We start from the raw sequence: 17381 nt of genomic DNA, 5'->3' as shown, positions 1-17381 counted from the left end.
CTTAAGAAAAAACAGAACGGTGTCCTGGTATGGCAGTAGCTGAAGGGATTCCAGCCAGTTGTTGGAGTTGGACCACCCCAGTAATGAATGGTCAGTCCTGGGGCACTGACCACATCCAATCTCAGGGATAAGACATTGTATGTATGCCCAGTGCTTCCAGGGCAGCGTACCCTGTGTGACACCTCACACTAGTCAGCCTTCTGACTTCAGCATACTTTCACAGCTCCCCAGCACTGACAAGATAAAATCCAAGCCCTCTCCAGGCCTAACTCCATTTAGCCTTAGTCACCTCCCCAGTTCTCAGAGACAGCACACGGCCAGATACACCCTCATTCAGATACACCACACTCTACACAGGCTGAATTACTTTGGATGTTCACCTCCCATAAATTCGCAAATTCCATTCCTTTTTCCTAGAACACTGATCCAACCTTCCCTTGACCAAACCATCCTTTAAGATAAACTGGATGCCGTCTCCTCCAGGAGGGGTGTCGTGACTCCTACGTGGTCCCACGGTCCCCGGAGTGTCTGTGCTCAACTGTCTCCGCTTCTGTCCCTAAAACGGGGGGGGGGGGGGGGGGGGGGAGTGTACCTGCGGGTATGGAATGGTAGGACTGAACTTCAACAATTGCGACTAATGCTTAATCCCAGGCCCGGTAATGAACGTGGCATCGGGCACCGGCGGGACATGCCCTTACCTCTCTGGGCAAACCCGGGGCCGGTTTCCCGGCGGACCCGCAGAGAAGACAAGAGAGAGCTGCGGCCGCCCCGCCTGTGCAGCTCGTTTATCACCCACCAGCCCGGCACTGGCTGCGATTTGCATACCCATGGTGCACCACGAAAACCAGTTCACGAGGCTTGAGTTCCAGTCCCACCGGGATTTCTCCACTGTTGCAGGGCGCACTGCCTGTTAGAAATGTATGGTCTATACAAACACCAGGCCGGGAGCGCAAATCACGCACGCACTGAACAACCATAACTGTGCTGAGGATTAGCTCGTTCTGCGAGCTTCCAAGCGGAAGCTGGTAGACATACTCTGGTTTCTCTTCAGATCGTATAAATCTTTCGCCTTTTACTAAAGATTTCCGTGGAGAGGAACAGTTATGAGTTTATGCCCAATTTTTTGAGGCCTCGTATTTTTACGAGGCTGTCTTTATGAGGTTAAAGAATAGATTGTGGTGGTGTGTAATTTGTTGTGATTGTGTGTAAATCACGCGAGTAGTTCTTTGTTATTGTACTAGAAACTGGGTAGTTTAGCCTAACGTTTGAGATTGCATGTTGTTGTACTATCACTCTGTGCAAGCTTTTATCGTAACAAAAGTATCTGGTTTTTTGGGTTAGTAGTATACAACCCAAGATAAATAGTGTACCCTAAGTATACAAGCTCAGTGAAGAGTTCCGTGCAGGAGCCATCAGTAGGTTCCATTGACTTCCACATTCAAAGCATTGTTTCATGCAATCATATTTTACCTCCTTCACTGCTACCGCCCTGGTCCAAGAGCTCTTGATGGATTCATGCAATATCACCCTCACTAACTGTTTTTAGATTTCCTTCCCCTCACCTCTATCACACCCTCCCCACACCTTTGTCAACAAAACAGCCAAATTGTTTTGTTGCTTTTTAATGTAAATCTCATCACCAGGACACATGGCTCAGAGAACTTCTTCAGGTCTCTGGAATCCAATGTTATGACATTGTATGAAAACAGCCCTGCTCCCACCACATCACCATTTATCCTTTTAACTGGCTTTATTTTTTTCAGAGCACAAGCTACTCTGATTATAGCATGCATTAATTTCTTTACTTGTCTGCTGTATGTTTTTCCTCCTAGAATGTAAGTTCCATGAAGCAGGGACTTTACCTGACTTGTTCTCTGATGGAGTCCATGACCCAAAGTCAATGTCTGGGAAATGAGCACTCAATGAATATTTGTAAAACAATTGAATGGATTTATTGTCTAAACACATCTACAGTATTTAATCTGTCCCACTACAGTTCTAAGCACTTTACAAAATTAATCTTCCTCAGAACCCTACTGAACGGGTTCTATTATTATATCCATTTTATAAACAAGGAAAGTGAGGCACAGAAAGGCTAGTCTCACTCAAGTCACAAAACCAGAAAGAGGTGGAGCTGGGATTCAAACCTAGGCAGCTTGGCTCCCGAAGAGGCATAGTTGGCAGAGAAGCGGACGGCAGGTTGCAGATAGTGTGGCTCCTGCTTCCTGTGTCTCCAGCCCAGCTGCCAGCGAGACTATAGTGGTATGACTCCCCTATCTATGGCTCCGTGGGTGTTCCTTTTTGGCCTCACCATATACTGCGTTCTTATGTGGGGAGCAGGACTAGAGACCCCACGTGACACCCTGCACGACACCATAGTTAATTTAACCAGTCTTCTAGGTTAAACCAATCTTCTAGGACATGTACCTTATTTTCAATTTTCATTATCCAAATGATGCTGTCAGGAAGTGGTACTACAGGTAACCACATTTTCAGTCTTGAGAGATAATACCAAATAATTATTTTGAACCATGTGCAACGTATTTTTGCATAAAATCCCTGAGACAGAAGTCTGATTTTATTTTCTTCCAAATAGTCGATTGTCCCTTGTTTTAGATTGACAGTATTTTGTTTTACAGCTTTTTAAAACTCTATGGAATAAAACAGCATTTAAATAAGGAAATAAAGTCATCACTGAACACTTACAGAGCACTGATTATGTGACAGGGACTGAGGAAGCAGAAATGAATAAGGCCCCAGGGATCTTTCTCCAGGGAGATTCAGAGCCTCAGGAAGACAAAATGTGTAATGAATGAAAGAGGTAGCATAGAGAGTCTTCAATAACCAAGAGAGTGAAACCAGACCTGGAGGACTAGAGCCCGCAGGACCAGTGAATTCCTGCAAAGATAGTTGTTGAGAGAAGAGCTGCTAATATTTGGAGTAATTTTAAGGCCCTGAAAGTGAAATAGATTATATTTCACTTTCAGTGCAATGGGGATGTTGAGGGGCTTAATAAGGGGAGTAGTTCTGACAATCTTAGATAAATCTATGGTAGCTGCAGTGTGGGAAGTGGATTGGGGTGGGGGGGATGATGAGGGGTGCTCGAGTGAAGGCAGGAAGACTAATTAGAGTCCGTAGCAGTAAGTCCTGCCATATATAGGATTGGCAGAACTGGGGCTGAGAGAGCTGAATTAATTGTAAAGATCTTGCAGGGGAGAAAAAATAGTTTTTCCTCTACTCTGAGCTCTGGGCTGAGACCCCTGTAAAAAAAAAAAAAAAAGAAAGAAAAGAAAGAAAAAGATTAACAAGAGAAAAACAAACAGAAGTTTATTAACATGTATAACTCATGTATACATGGGAGATACCAGGAAAAAATGAGTAATTCCAAAGTTGACCTTAAATACCCACTTAAATACCGTCTTCAGCTAAAGACAAAAGAAAGTAAGGGAAGGCCAGTTACCAGGAGGCCACCAGAAAAAGCATGGTAAACAAGGGTGAGTTTTCTCAGGTAGATTTCAGTGGGTGCCTTCTCCACTGATAAGATTCTCTTGAGTTAGTCATCCTTTTCCTGGTACAGAGCGAAGCACCCTTACAAATGGAGATTTCCTTTATAAATATAAATTACACTTACAAAAAGGTAACTTGTAATGTTTTCAGAGCTTCTCCTGCTTCTCAAAATAATCAGCTTAAAATAATCTTTATGCCCAAAAGACATATTTTGACATGGCATATTCTGCTACCCTTCAGTCTCTTAGAAGATAGAAGCCACAGAAGGCAGCTGTGAGGAAGAGGAATGAGGCCAGGATGAGATTCAGGTTTCTGGCTTGGCACCCACGATGAGAAACACGATGGTGTCAGAACCGGGGAAAGATCCTGAAACTAACATAAAAAAAAAATTTAAATTAAATTACAGAAAACGAAACAAACATACAAAAGAACTGGGGAGGGGCAGCCGGTTAGAGCGCAGCCGCTCTAAACAAGGTTGCCGGCTGGATCCCACATGGGCCACTGTGAGCTGCGTCCTCCACAACTAGATTGAAACAACTACTTGACTTGGGGCTGATGGGTCCTAGAAAAACACACTTAAATAAATAAAGCTAAAAAAAAAACAAAAAACAAACAAACAAACAAAAAAAACAGAAAAAGAATACTATTAAAAAAAAATTGTGGGGAAAGATGAGGAAGCTCAATTTCAGACGGAGTCTGAGGGATCTGTGGGGCACGTAGAGAGCAATCTCCAGGCGGCATGTCTGAATTAAAGAGGGGGCTGAGCTAAAAAGTTATTTGATTGTTATAAGAGTAAACCAGGACCAGCCACGTGGCTCAGGTGGTTAGAGAACTGTGCCCCCAACGCCAAGGTCTCCGTTTGATTCCCACATGGGCCAGTGCGCTGCGCCCTCTACAGCTAAGATTGTGAACAACAGCTCTCCCTGGAGCTGGGCTGCAGTGAGCAGCCCCAGGTTGGCGTGGGCTGCGGAGTGTGCTACGGTGGGATACCGTGTGCTCTGGGCTACCCTGTGCTGCCATCCCCAGGAGCTGCCATGAGCTGCTGTGACTGGCCAACCGGAGACTGGGGACCGGCTGCCTCAGCCAGGTGGAGCGCAAGGCTCATAATACCAGCATGGGCCAGGGAGCTGTGTCCTACACAACTAGACTGAGAAACAAAGCTTGAACCAGAGTGTGGGGGGGAAACGAAAGAAGGGGGAGGGAAAGGAGTAAAGGAGACTGGTAAGAGTGCCCAGGTACCAGGGTGTAGAGATAGGGTATAGTGCCAGGGATATCGCTTTTGGTTTCCGCCGGGACCAGGCAGCTAGACACAGCCCAAGCTCACGCCCTTTCCTCTCCTCCTCCCCGCCTTCCTCTCCTCCTAGGCCCCACCCATAGGGAGAGGCGTTCTGCCCACAGCTGTTCTCCCCGCGCGCCCCTGCTCGCCCAGCATGCTGGGAGCGGAAGCCCGCTCTGAGCGCCGAGAATGTCGGGAGGTGTAGTTTGAGAAAGCCCAGAATTCCTCGCAAGACGTGGCCTTTGGTCACTTAAAGGGCAGGTCCAGAAAGCGATGATGTTCCCGGGGCACGGTGCCTCTCCGGCGCCGGCACGGGGCATCCCGAGCCGCATCTCCTCTCCGCAGAGCATGGCACTTCCACGCCTCCACAATCTGCTCCACCTGAAGGGGAAGGCCGGTCACCACAGAGTCCCGTGTGCCGCCCTCACCATCAGAGCCTGTGCCCCTCCCCTCCCCACGCCTTTCCCACATGCTGTTGAGTGGAGCCTAGTTCCTCGCGTCCGCACCGGGATGAGCGGCTCCCGCCGGTTCTGCTCTTCCAGGGCGCTCAGCTCCGCCGGGGCCAGCAAAGCCAGTCTCAGCTCCCGCACCACCGGTGCCGCTACCTCGGCCACAGGCCGCTCCAGCACCGCCTGCAAACGCCAGCCCTGAGCCCCAGCGGGCTGGGGCACCTGGCCCGCCGCCCACTCGCCAGGTTCCTGCGGCCCAAGACTCCTTCAGCACCCCAACCCCGCGCTCCCTTTAGCCCGGCTCACAGCGCCCACGCGCGCCCAGCTGCGGGCCGCCAGGACAAGTTCAGCCTCGTCTACGCAGAGGTTGTCACTGCGCAACAGGGACAGCAACGCAGGCGCGGACAGTTCCAGGAAGCCGCGGGTCCGGAGCACCTCCTGAGGGTCCGAAAATGGGTCAGGGAGGAGCAGAATGAGGTGTGGGGTTGGGAGTATGAAAATGGGGAGCTGTACCTGGCTATGGGCCTCTATGAAGGCTATGCAATGCTCCTGCAATGGTCCCAGGCCAAAGGTTACGGCCACCTGAGAGCAAGAGGGAGATCAAGTTGGAGACTGGAGAGGCCATGTAGCCCAGCCCTGCACATGGGGAACTACCCACCTGCAGGGTCTCACAAACCAGCTCCACATCCAGCATCTTCACCACAAACTCCAGGCATAGCTGGGAACAGAAATGAATGTGGGTTGTGCTGAGGTGCCCTCGTTTCCCCCACCACCACCTCAACCTGGAAGCAGTGAGTATACTTGGAGCAGTCCAGCTCCCTTGGGCTTACACTGCCACCCTTGTCCCTATAGGACTGGTGAACCCTTCTCATTTCTCCCAATCCCTTCTCCCTTTAGCTTCCAAATCCTCACTCCCTTACCCAAAACCTCCAATGAATCTCCACTACCCTCTAGGTAAAAGAAGTCCAAATTCTTGAAGGTCCTGCATGAACCAGGCTCCAAGCAGCCCCAGGCCCATCAGGCAGGGAATCACCAGGGCCTGAGACTTGGCAAACCTGGAGGGAATAGGGACTAGCAAAGCCAAGCCCAGCAGTCTACCTTCTAGCACATTACCCACTAATCAGACTTGATAAGAGCCATGCAAAAATTCCACTCTCCCTTTCACTTAGGACACTTATCTGCCTTTACTTGTCCCCCTTTTGACTCAAAGACACTAAAAAACAAAGACGTGTTTTAACCAGAAAGTTGAATTTCATCCATGACAGCTCCCTCTCATCCTCGCATCCAGGAAAGCACTGGATCATGCAGTTCCACTTCTCTCAAAGCCATAAAGTGCTCCCTTGGGCTTACACTGCCACCCTCGTCCCTATAGGACTGGTGAGCCCTTCTCATTTCTCCTAATCCCTTCTCCCTTTAGCTTCCAAATCCTCATTCCCTTACCCAAAACCTCCAATGAATCTCCACTACCCTCTAGGTAAAAAAAGTCCAAATTCTTGAAGGTCCTGCATGAACCAGCCCTGGCACCTTTCCAATCTCATCTCTCCCTCACCTCCTCTCACACTCAGTCCAGCCACACTAAGTGTCTCACCAGCTCCATCTGTGCCTCTGTGAGTAGAATGCCATCTTTCCACTCCCCCTCTGAACAAACGCCTACCTGTTCTACCTGACCAACATAAATGTTTCCTCCTCCAGGAACTCTTCCCTTCGTCTCGCTCTGGTGATGAGTCTAGAGATCATCCATAAAGTCTCTGCACCATTTACCCTCATCTATCACACTTCTTATGCCACATGGTTAAAGGAGGTCAAGTTGGAGACTGGAGAGACAACGTAACGCAGCCCTCCATACAGCGGATTTTGTATGTGTCTATCTGTCTTTGAAGAACAGGGATCAGAGCTGTCGTATCTTGGTATCTACAGCACCAGCCGTACACACTCCATGCGCCCCCACAGCACACAGGCCATGGACATATTGTTTTGCACATAAGGGTGCATAAATGCCTATTATACAGAGATAGCCATACTTCTGTATTAGCACATGTTCCTCTCCAAGACAGAGTGTATGTGAAGCAGGGTATGCACCAAGCTCATAGAGGCAAAGGAAACAAGACCGGGCCCTACCACATAAACCCACCTCTCTCAATTCCTCCAGCCCATACTCCACCGCTGCTGTCAGCACCTCCAGCACCTGCAAAGTGGGTGGTTGGAGTTGAAGGGCTATTTCCTCTGCCCCTGTCCCTCTCCCACCCAGACCCCTGCCCACTGGGCTTACAGAGTGGCGTTGCAGCTTGACACTGTTGGTATACAAGAACTCCAGCACTGCCAGGAAGGCCTCAGCTGGCACAGTGCTTAGCACCACAGGACTAGGCACCCCAGGCCCTGGCTCCTGGCCCAGAAGTCGCTGGAAAAAGTTGCATCTACAGGCCAACAAGCACCGGTGGGCAAACACCTCCTGCTGTTCTTGACCGACCACAAAGCGAACATCACTGTGGGAGAGAGGGGCAGAGAGCCAGGGGAGAAAAGGCCAGAGTCTAGAGTGCAACTCTAGGCTTTGCCTTGGCCCACTCTGAGCCTTTGTTTCCTTATCTGTCATATAAGAGACAGGGCTTAGTCCTTCTAGCTGAAGGTCTGGGACACACAGGCTTGGGTTCTAGTCCCAGCTCCACCCTATGGTACTTCAGGCAAGTGACTTTCTACCTTTGAATCTCAGGTTTCTCCCGTATGAAATGGGACGGTAATCTCAAACTCTCAGGTCTTGGAGGAGGTGGCTATGCTTAATCACTGAGGGGGCACCAGGGCTGACTCAAGATTGATCCCACATACCCCTCTCCTCCCCAGCCTGAGTCTTGGGGGAAGGGAAGCTCTTCTTGGCTCCTCCTCCATAGACTGCAAACTCAGCTTTTTTCAGCCTCCTCCAGGCAGGAGGTGGTGGGTGCGGCGTGCACTGGCTGCAAATAGACACGGCAGTGATGCACCAAAAGGCCAGACCACATTTTCCATCTTCATGATCACTTCCGGCCCCAGCCTCTGGGCCTCTAACAACACGGGGTAGGAGGCATGAAATGAAGCTCGAGCTTCCTGGATGCTCCTAGTTCCCAGTCCAAGGCCTGAGTTCCACTATTCTGACCAGACTGTGATCCTCAAAGCAGTAGGGTTATGAGAGTCACCAACCCTTGGGGAGGAACCCAGCTCTGAGGCAGTGAGAAAAGCTGCTTTCTAGTTCTCCCAACCAGCCCTCCCCCCATACTCTGTCCCTGGTTTCAGACACCACTTGTATCCTGGCAGACAGAGAGCCCCAGGCAGCACCCTGAAACCACTTCCTGTCTGAGACTGGCTCAATCCTTTTAGCTGTGTTCCTCTTGTGAATCTACAGTTTCCAGAACAAGGTCATCTGCTCCTCTGCCTCCCCAGAGGGGGATTCAAGTTACATCCCACCTCTCAGAATCCAGGGGGCTAAAGGCTCTTCTCTGCCCGTAGCACAAGCTCCAAAAAAGGAAGGCCTTGGCCTGAGGTCACACAGCCACTCTAGGCTCTAGCCTCCGCTGCCCTCCACCTCTGGCTCTCAAGATATCATGGACCCTGAGTGATCAGCAGCCATGCTCTATACTTGGGAACTTAGACTTCCCCAGACTGAGTTCAGCAAAAGGGTGAAGACCTAATTCCCCGCCTCTTCTGTACCCAGGGCTTCCTCAGCAAAGCCAGCTATCAAAACCCACAGACAGTGCCTACCCCTCACCTGTATAGGCGATTGTTGACGAGGCTTCGGAGTGCTGTGGAAAAGGGTTCAGCCTCCCCGTGCACAACCAGTCCTGGGGTCTCCATGGTGGGGTGGGGCAGGGGAGTAGGCAGATGTAATAGCCTAGTAGGCCTGTTGTCTGTTGGTATGTGGGAGGCAGTAGGTGGGAAGAAGCAGGAGGCCTAGCCAGGCCCTACAGCTGGTGAGGAGACTAGAAAGGCCTGAGAGGGAGGGGCAGGAGCTTGGGAGGCCTGTTTACTGAGAAGTTGAAGATTAGGAATGGGGCAGGAGACGCCCAGTTCCCTGAAGAAGGCATCAGAAGCTGGTAGAAGAGGCCAGAGGCTGGGCTTGGAGATGGGGACACAGGGAGGTGACCAAGAGAGGCCAAGGTGGAGCTAACCAGACAGGGAGAGGAGAGGCTGGCTGCAGATGAGGCCCCAGCTGGGAGCCTGCCCAGGCAGCGCTGGGGTGGGAAGCCTGTGGGTTTCCACAGAAACTGGAGTTAGGCCTGAGGAGGCCCCGCCCACCTCCCACAGGCCCAGGGAAAACTTCAGACCTCAGAGGGGCCCTAAGCAGAGTTTGAGTGTCTTAGCACCCTGGCCCTGCCCTTCTTTCTCTGCCCCTCCCAACCCCTCACTCACATGCACACAGGGTCAGGATCAAGTTAGCCAAGCCTGGGGAACCCCACTCATCAGGGAAAGCCCTCACCCCCATGAACAGTTTTCAGAACCCAGACAAGGCTTGTTTGGGAGAAAGCAGTCCTATTCCTCCCAGAGGGGTCAGGTGAGGAGATGTCAGCTCTGACAAAGGAGTCATGGCCTCTGGCATCCCTGAAATGCAACACAAGAGGTGTGGCTAGCTGGGGACAAACCCCCGAGTACTTGGGTCAGCAGGAGTCAGGAGACTGGATGTCCAGTCCAGAGTGGAGCCCACGGCCTCTCACCCCTCCCTCCCCTTCCCTAAGGCAGCCCTGAGCTGAGGAAGTCAGCCAAGCCCCACCCTAGTTTTGCTCAGGGAGCGGAAATGTTTGTCCTTGTTTAGACTGACGGGGAGGCGATAGTCATACAGTCATGACATGCTCCTTCCTGTGGGCTGGGATCCTGATTCCTGAGTAGCCACCCACGCAGCCTCAAGGTCTCCCCATATCCCAGGCCTCTGCAACTTGCTCACAAGTGAAGAGTAAAGAGCCATTCTTCACAAGGGGGAAAAATGGACAGTGGCTTAAGAGCCCTGGGATAGGAACACCTCTCTACAACTGCTCCCTCAGTCTTCTTATAATGGCAGCAGGCCCTTGGGCTCTAAGCCCCTGCTGTTCCCTCTCCCCTGATGACTCAGTCACTCTGCACTCAGTACATGCTCACAGTAGTAACACTCCTAGGTTAAGCCAGAGCCAGGATTGAATGGAGGGAATCAGGAAAGGAGGAGTGCTTGCCCAGCAATCCATGGCAACTCCACAACACACCTGCAGGTCAGGCCGGCCACGAAAAGACTGTGAGAGCTCGGAGGCCAAAGGCTGCATGTGATTCAGCGTGCCTGCGGGAGTTTCGGGAGAAGAGCGCTGCCATCGTAGAACCGATTCTAGAAGTAGGGCCACAGTCCAAAAGCAGAAGGTGGAAGAAGCTTCCCAAGTCACCTGCGCCTAGCCTCAGCCAGTCGTGGGATTTTGTGCCAGCCATTCTAGGAGCAGGTACAGGTGGAGGATAATTGGATTCAATACCCACAGGGCTAGAAGGACCTATGGGGTTGGAGTCAGGTCTGTCTGTCCCTCCTGCTTATGGTTTGGAGGCACCACTGTCTAGGCTGAAGCAAAGGGCAGATACATCACCCCTTCTGCGGGCAGTCGGGTGGAAGGCAGAAAAGCTCATTTAGCTAACCTCTATAGTACTTAGAAGAAAGGAGCTCAGAGGGTAGGGACTAGCCCAAAATGATAGTCTGAGCTGCATCTCTTCCCTTATGTCCCACATAGCCCTTAACCCTCTAAGCACCTAGGAATCCACACAGCCCTGGGCTACTTGATTCACCTGTCTCAAAAACACAGGTAAGAAGGGGTTAAGGGGCAAAAACCCTTATCACCAAGTAAGAAACTGGGTGGTGTACAAAGATGGGCAGTGAGGGCCACCCTGTCCAAAAGCGGGTCTTCCAGCTGGCAGGTCCATGGCTGGTAGGCCTGTGCCCCCCAGACGTCAGGAGGAAGAGATTGCCAAAGACCCTGGGATGAGACTATCGCCAGTGCGGCCTCCAGGCCGCCTGCCCAGCATTGATGAGGCCGGACCAGCAGGTCTGGGCCCAGCTTCCCGCCGTGGCTCCGTGCTGGGCTTGGCCTCATCCTTTTCCCGCCGCAACTCGCTGGCTGGACCAGGCCCGGCTCCTGGGGGTCGGCGACCATCCCTGTGCCCACTGCCCCCATTAGTCTCGCGGGTCAGCTTCTCCGGGTTGCCCATGGCGCCCAGCCGGCGAATGGCGCCCTCATATCGCACGGAGCCGGCGCCTGGGGAGCGCTGGGAGGTCGAGAGAGCACAACGTGCCTTGGAAGAGACCCTGGCCGCAGAGCTGCAGGACATATGCTACTCTGACACCGAGGCGGGGCCACTGGCGCTGCAGCTGTGCGAGTTGGTGCACGTACGCCTGCGTGAACTCAGCCCGCCACGATACAAGCTGGTGTGCAGTGTGGTGCTGGGGCCCCGCATCGGCCAGGGTGTGCACGTCGTCAGCCGCGCGCTCTGGGACGCAGCGTGCGACGGCCTGGCCTCCGCCACCTTCACCAACGCCTCGCTTTTCGCAGTGGCTACAGTCCACGGGCTCTACTGCGAGTGATGAGGCCTCCAAGTTCTGCAAAACGGTTTATTATCCCAGGAAGAGGAGGCTCTCCCTGGGGCGCACATCCCAATAAATAAATGTCTGTCAATAAATAAAAGTGGTCCATAAATAACGCCCCCTAGCTGGGGGTAAGGCTCAGGCTTTTCTTGGAGAAAGGGTAGGAGGGCAGCTAGGACAAGGCCGCCTCCAACCTCAGTAAAGCTGGTCCCTGATTCCCTGGGGGATTAGGCCCAGAGCCCCCAGTGAGGCACCAAAGGGACAGGGAGGGCCACAGAGGCAAGGGCTTGAGCCTAACAGGCACAGGCATCAGGCCTGAGGGCTTGGGTCATAGCCTGCTCTGCAAGCTGGGGCCTAAGCAGTACACTGGTCCCGGAGCAGGCGCAGAGTATCACGGAGCCGCTGTCGTAGGTCTGGGGAGCAGCCCAGCTGCCGAAGGTGGGAAGCGAGGTAAGTACAAGCGCTACGATTGCGGGCCACAAAAGTCACAAGGAGGGGCTCCCAGCCACTGAGGATCAGCTTGGTGTGGTCTCCATAGAAGTTCACCTGTGCACAGGAGGGTGGCACTGATCAGGGCCGAAGACCCAAGTCCAATTTCCTCCCAGCACCCCAGGCCTCCCAGACCTTCCCCCAACTCCAGAGCAGCTCTTACCTGGACAGTGCCATCACTAAACAGCATGAGTAGGGCCTGATCAGTCTTCACCCACTGTAGCAGGAGTGGGGGGACAGGCACTTCTACTTCTTCCACACTGGGCAGATCTCCACCCTGGGAGCAGGGACAGGTCATTTGTCTGACATAATTTAGGCCCCTCCCCATTGATATCTCCCTTAGAGGTTCAGTCTTTAGCTTTGATCCCCCCACAAAGGGGAATAGGAAGGGACCAGATTGTGTTAAGTCTTCAATGTGCCCCACCCCAGTCCACACACCTTCATGAGGCGCTGCTCCATGTAGGAGGCAAAATACCGCAAGACACCCAACTGAGGCTGCAGGGCCTGTGGTACAGCACCCACAGAGAAGGAGAAGTGTTTTGTGCTGGTTGGGTTGTAGTGCACAGTCCTGGAGGAGAGGAGACAGAGGTCAGAGGGAGCCCTGCACTGTTGCCTCTCCCCTGAGGCCCCAGGCCTCCAAGCCCAGGAGCACACACCAAGGTGCAGCCCTTCCAGGTACAATGGAGTGGCTACAAAACATCCCATAACAACACTTACTTTCTATTGGCCGACAGGGCCATGTGTGTGCCATTATTGAAGAGCACAGCCACACGGCGGCTGGACAGCTGATACCCAAAGCCGAACTTGTTTGAGTAGTCAACCCACTTGCTGACCCAGACCAGAGGCTCTGGCTGTGCCAGGGGAGCTGGGTTCTGTTCCGCTGTCATGGGAGAGGAAGGAATAAGAACATGTTCCTGGCCTTCCAGGCAAAGAACTCCTACCACCATTCATATGTACCAGACTCCAACTTTACCTGGGGGCATGAAGGCTAGGCAGTTTCTCAGAGCACAGAGGGCTGACTCCACCACTGTGGCCACAGTCAGACCTTCTTCAAACCCTGAAGGGAACGGGGTACTCAGAATTAGGCACTAGTACCCCAAGACCCAGGCCATGTCCCTCTGTCCACTCCTTCCCTCTGGACTGCGGTCTCAGACCCAGCAACCTCTAGCATCTCTCATACTCCTGGCTGCTCACCATCTCCACTACTCGCCAGTGTCCCACGGGGTGAGCTGTCTTCAGGTGCTGTCTCTACCAGGCTGAGGGGGGCTGGACCAGAAGCTGCTGGAGCCTGGTGGGTTGGGTAGGGGAAGTGAGTAAAATTAGGGGAGGTCCCTAAATTCAAATTCGTGAGTCTGTGGCCCAGCCCTGCCCTGCCTCCCAGGGCACCCCAGGTCAGCCCCATCTGGTTAATGAGACACAGCCAATTATGCCACCACGAGTTAGATGCTTCACCAGTCTCTTTTATCCTGAGCTTCCCACAGCTGCTAGGGTGAGTCAGGGGCACACTTCCCACGTGAGCACCTCACCTTGGGCCTGGCATCCTGATGGCCAATGGATGTCCGGGTAAGACCGCTCACCAAACAGGAGACATCGTCCTGCTCCTCGGGGTGGTTCTTACCTGGGTAGGGACAGATATAGCCCTCAGTATCCTACCCAGCCCCACCCCTTCCCACTTCCCAAAGGGATAATACAGATGGGTACACCCAAGTGCCTGTATAACACACACTCTCCCCAGGGGCTCACAGGCACTCACACTCATGTCCCCACAATGTATGTAACAAGCCCCCCTGCCGCTCTGTACCCTCAAAACCTGGCATCCCAGACTCACTCTTGTTCTTCTTCCTGCCAAAGAGGCTCTTGGTAACTTTGACAAACAGAATCCTAGCTGGGTGAAGGGGTATCAGGTCTGGGACTGTCACGCAGCTGCTGACAGGGAGCCGGTCGGGGGTGTAGCCCTGAGGAGTGGAGCCATGTGAGCAGGAAAGAGAGGCCCCAGGGGTCCTGTCACCTGCCCCCATTCAATCCCCTGGGAATGTACTTAGGTGTCTAGTGAGATACAGACCTTGGTAAAAAAGTCATGGCGCAGAATCTGGTCAATTGAGGGGCGGTCCTGGGGTGAGGCTCGCAGGATGGTGGCCAGCAGCTGTCGGGCAGGCAGTGAGAGGCTGGCAGGCAGCGTGTAGTGAACTTGTTTGATACAGCGGTACGTCTCCTTCAGGTCGACTGTCTCAAAAGGGGGGCTCCCACATAACAGTGTGTACCTGTGGGGCAGAGATAAGAAGTCAGGAGTAAAGTGGAAAGTATGCCCCACCCATACACGCATCTGTGTGCAGATGACCCTGGGACTCACATGACACAGCCCAGGGACCACACATCTGCCTCAGGACCGTGGCCCTGTCTCTGTAGCACTTCTGGAGCCACATAGTTAGGGGTACCACAGATGGTCCTAAAAAGAGGTAGGGAGGAAGAGAGGGGAAGGTTCAGACCTAGCCCAGCTGGCCCCCTCATCCCTGCCCCCACTGTGAGTCCAGACAAAGCAGCTGCCTGTCACCAAAGGCCAGAGAACTCCTGCTTGTCCTGGGACAATGGATGCTGGGGATGGCAGCTGAGTCCCCGCCCACCCGCCTGTCCCAGCTGCTCAGCTGCTCTGTAGAACAGGGGCAGGGCCTAACCCCCAACCCAACTTTCTCCTCCAGGGTCAACAGAGGGTCCATCATTGATCCCTTCCTCCTTCCCCACTCCTGTCTGTCAGACACCCATACAGGCTGTCACCTCCTATGGTCTGTGCCACACACACCAATACCAGCTGTCACATCCCCCATAAACATTCATCTGCCACACATTATCTGTGTGACTCACACCCAGTAATGGCCACAGTAGGGTCTCCTCTCCACAAGTCCCAGTAACCCAGGCTGCCACCTCCACCTTCAGATACAAGCAGCCCATCATCTCTTCCCCACCTATCACACACACACACACACACACACACACACACACACACACACGGAAGTCATCATACTTCCCACATATATACTGTCTGTCACACAGACTGTGCCACCCCTTCCTTAAACACTCACTTCTTCCTATGTTCCGGGGGCTCCAACCGGGTAGCAAGACCAAAATCCCCCATCTTCAGTTCCATGTCCTCAGTGATAAAAAAATTTCCTGGACGAGGGCAGAGAGATGTGTCAGACTCTTTTCTGCCTCCCCACCCCCACCTCCATCCTGTTGGCCCAGGAGTCTCACCCAGCTTGAGGTCTCGGTGCAAGATGCCTCGCTGGTGCAAATATTTGAGTCCGGAAAGGATCTGTCGCAGGTAGTAGCGTACTTCTGGCTCCAACAAGGTGTGCCGGGCCTTCCAGATGTGGGCCAGGGACTGCAAAGAGCGACTGCCTCAGCCCCTGGTCAACCACCCTGACCCTCCCTCCATCTGTGCTCTATGAGGAGGAGACAGGACTCCAGCTTTGGGTCTTAAGGCCCCCTTTCCCCATCACCATCCTTCACCTTTCGGCTGCAAAGCTCCAGGAAAATGTATATGTTGTCAGCATCCTCAAAGTGGTGCGAGAAACGCACGATGTGGCGGTGCTGCAGGCCGCGGTGCAGCTCAATCTCATTTAGTATCTGCAATGGGGAGCGGGCTTGTCATCCTTCAAGGGCTTCCATGCCACCGTCCCCACCCTACCCCTCGTCCTCTGGGACTGGGCCCGGGCCCACCTTCTCGCGTTGATGCGGCTTGGTGATGCGGCTCTGAGAGATGACTTTGACCGCGTAGGCGTTGCCGGTCTCTGTGTCAGTGGCCTCATAGCAACGGGCGAAGCCCCCCTAAGGGAAGGGAGGAGGCATCAGGTAGGGTGCTCCAAGGGCGGCAGGATCTGGCCCCCATACGTCCCCTCGCCGAGGACAAGGGCCCCTCTCTGCCCCGCGCGGGCTAAAAGGCTAGCAAGGGCCCCTCTGCAACCTCGCCAGCAACACCCCAACTCACCTTGCCCAACAGGCGTCCTTTGAAGTAGGTGCGGCCGCTGCACGGGTCCGTGATGAGGCGTCCGGGGTCCCGCGCCGGCGGCCCAGCCATCGTCTCTAGCTCAGGTCCCGGCGTGGCACTCAGAGGCGGCCCGGGCCCGGCATGGGGCGCAGGCGGAGCGGCCGCCCGCGGGAAGGGGCGCGGGGACAGAGTGCCGGCGGCCGGCTCCATGCGGCTGATGCGTCGCAGCGCGGGCCGGGGTTTTCTAGGTTCCGCCCGGCGGAGGCCGGGCGTGGCGCTGCCCGGATTTGCTACTCTGCGCTCGCGCCCGAGGGAGACCGGCGTTTTTATCAATGAACTCCTGCCCCCTCCCGGTGTCTCGTCATTAAGAGCCCGCCCCCTTCCTGGCGGCGAGTCACGGAGAAGCACCGCTCCTCCTTCAAGCCTTACGTCATCAAGAAGCTCCTCCTGTCACCCAACTCACGACGAGGCCCAGCCTCCTACTCACGCCTTAAAGACGCAGTCATACTGCCAGTCACCAGAAGGATTCCTCCAGGATGTGGTGGCCCAGACGTTCCTCCGTCCCCCACCCCCGTGACTGGGTGCCCACTTCTTTCCCAATCTGGGGTTATGCTGAAGTCCTAGTGGGTTGTCATGCAGGGTCTCTGGTATGGCTCCCCACATAAGAACGCAGGACATGGTGAGGCCAAAAAGGAACACCCACGAAGCCATAGAGAGGGGAGTCATACCACTATATTCTCGCTGGCGGCTGGGTTGGAGACACAGGAAGCAGGAACCACACTGTCCGTAACCCGCTGGCCTAACTACAATCCGCGCTTGCCAGTCACCATCTTCTTGCTAGCCCCCCATTTTCTGCTAGCTTAGCCACAGCAGTTAGATTAGTGGCCAATGGCTCACTGGTTACAGCTGAAGGCCAACTAGCCACAGCTGATGGCCATCCAATCACAGTTGGCCATTCACTACCTGAGCCAGCACCTTTCTATGTGAGGCCGAGAGCCTGGAAACTGCTCTCCTGGCTCTGTCCCCACAGCGTGCTGGGCATCTGGGGAGTCCCCAGCAACTAGGTGAACCAGCGTCCCAGTCGAGAGGGGCGGCACTTCACCCGGGCGAGTCACCAACACTGCCCTTTAG

At 53.8% G+C, this 17381-nt stretch overlaps 3 protein-coding genes and 1 non-coding gene across 7 annotated transcripts; 2 read left to right on the top strand and 2 right to left on the bottom strand.

Annotated features, from left to right (window-relative positions):
* The first annotated feature begins 1031 nt into the window (after positions 1-1031).
* On the top strand, positions 1032-1149 carry LOC141572625 (U5 spliceosomal RNA). The gene has a single exon (XR_012497933.2). It is a non-coding gene; the product is annotated as a U5 spliceosomal RNA (small nuclear RNA).
* A 778-nt stretch (positions 1150-1927) lies between these two features.
* On the bottom strand, positions 1928-9552 carry BTBD19 (BTB domain containing 19). 4 transcript variants are annotated; one of them, XR_016018627.1, is made up of 8 exons: positions 8966-9552; positions 7502-7715; positions 7364-7417; positions 5891-5950; positions 5539-5814; positions 5290-5415; positions 3632-5164; positions 1928-3260 (listed from the first exon to the last, which is right to left on the bottom strand). XR_016018627.1 is itself a non-coding variant. In XM_019716562.3 (8 exons), exons 1-8 carry the CDS (start codon positions 9049-9051, stop codon positions 5030-5032), a joined length of 876 nt encoding a protein of 291 aa, XP_019572121.2. In that variant the 5' UTR covers positions 9052-9552; the 3' UTR covers positions 3302-5029. The 4 variants fall into 4 exon arrangements, 3 of the variants coding, with proteins under 3 accessions (XP_019572121.2, XP_074190719.2, XP_088647223.1); XM_019716562.3 differs by lacking the exon at positions 1928-3260 and having other exon boundaries at positions 3302-5164; positions 5539-5670; positions 5746-5814; XM_074334618.2 differs by lacking the exon at positions 1928-3260 and having other exon boundaries at positions 3302-5164.
* Positions 9553-10609: 1057 nt separating this feature from the next.
* DYNLT4 (dynein light chain Tctex-type 4) lies at positions 10610-11779 on the top strand. Its single transcript, XM_019716563.3, has 3 exons — positions 10610-10652; positions 10932-11003; positions 11109-11779. Exon 3 carries the CDS (start codon positions 11120-11122, stop codon positions 11777-11779), a length of 660 nt encoding a protein of 219 aa, XP_019572122.3. The 5' UTR covers positions 10610-10652; positions 10932-11003; positions 11109-11119.
* Positions 11780-11792: 13 nt separating this feature from the next.
* Positions 11793-16626, bottom strand: PLK3 (polo like kinase 3). Its single transcript, XM_019716556.3, has 15 exons — positions 16251-16626; positions 15983-16090; positions 15773-15889; positions 15515-15644; positions 15346-15433; positions 14619-14714; positions 14331-14529; positions 14097-14223; positions 13795-13886; positions 13463-13556; positions 13242-13325; positions 12986-13148; positions 12707-12836; positions 12432-12545; positions 11793-12325 (listed from the first exon to the last, which is right to left on the bottom strand). Exons 1-15 carry the CDS (start codon positions 16458-16460, stop codon positions 12134-12136), a joined length of 1944 nt encoding a protein of 647 aa, XP_019572115.1. The 5' UTR covers positions 16461-16626; the 3' UTR covers positions 11793-12133.
* Positions 16627-17381: the final 755 nt, after the last annotated feature.

Source organism: Rhinolophus sinicus, chromosome 14 (genome assembly GCF_057876585.1).
Source record: "Rhinolophus sinicus isolate RSI-liver-muscle chromosome 14, RSI-T2T, whole genome shotgun sequence".
In the NCBI taxonomy this organism is placed as follows: Eukaryota; Metazoa; Chordata; class Mammalia; order Chiroptera; family Rhinolophidae; genus Rhinolophus; species Rhinolophus sinicus.
The sequence above is the reverse complement of the archived record's forward strand: the minus strand, read 5'-3'. Positions and strand labels throughout refer to the sequence as shown.

Bases quoted from the DNA above. Each gene is read 5' to 3' on its own strand.
- BTBD19 (XM_074334618.2), bottom strand. From the start codon at position 9,051: ATGGAGACCCCAGGACTGGTTGTGCACGGGGAGGCTGAACCCTTTTCC. The intron at 7,716-8,965 runs GTGAGGGGTAGG...TCTCTCCCACAG, and splicing joins GTCAACAATCGCCTATACAG to TGATGTTCGCTTTGTGGTCG. The intron at 5,165-5,289 runs GTGCGGACGCGA...CTTCCCCTTCAG, and splicing joins GGCGGGAGCCGCTCATCCCG to GTGGAGCAGATTGTGGAGGC.
- DYNLT4 (XM_019716563.3), top strand. From the start codon at position 11,120: ATGGCTGGTAGGCCTGTGCCCCCCAGACGTCAGGAGGAAGAGATTGCC.
- PLK3 (XM_019716556.3), bottom strand. From the start codon at position 16,460: ATGGAGCCGGCCGCCGGCACTCTGTCCCCGCGCCCCTTCCCGCGGGCG. The intron at 14,715-15,345 runs GTGAGTGTTTAA...ACCTCTTTTTAG, and splicing joins CCCCCGGAACATAGGAAGAA to GACCATCTGTGGTACCCCTA. The intron at 12,837-12,985 runs GTAAGTGTTGTT...CCTCTCCTCCAG, and splicing joins GCCCTGTCGGCCAATAGAAA to GACTGTGCACTACAACCCAA.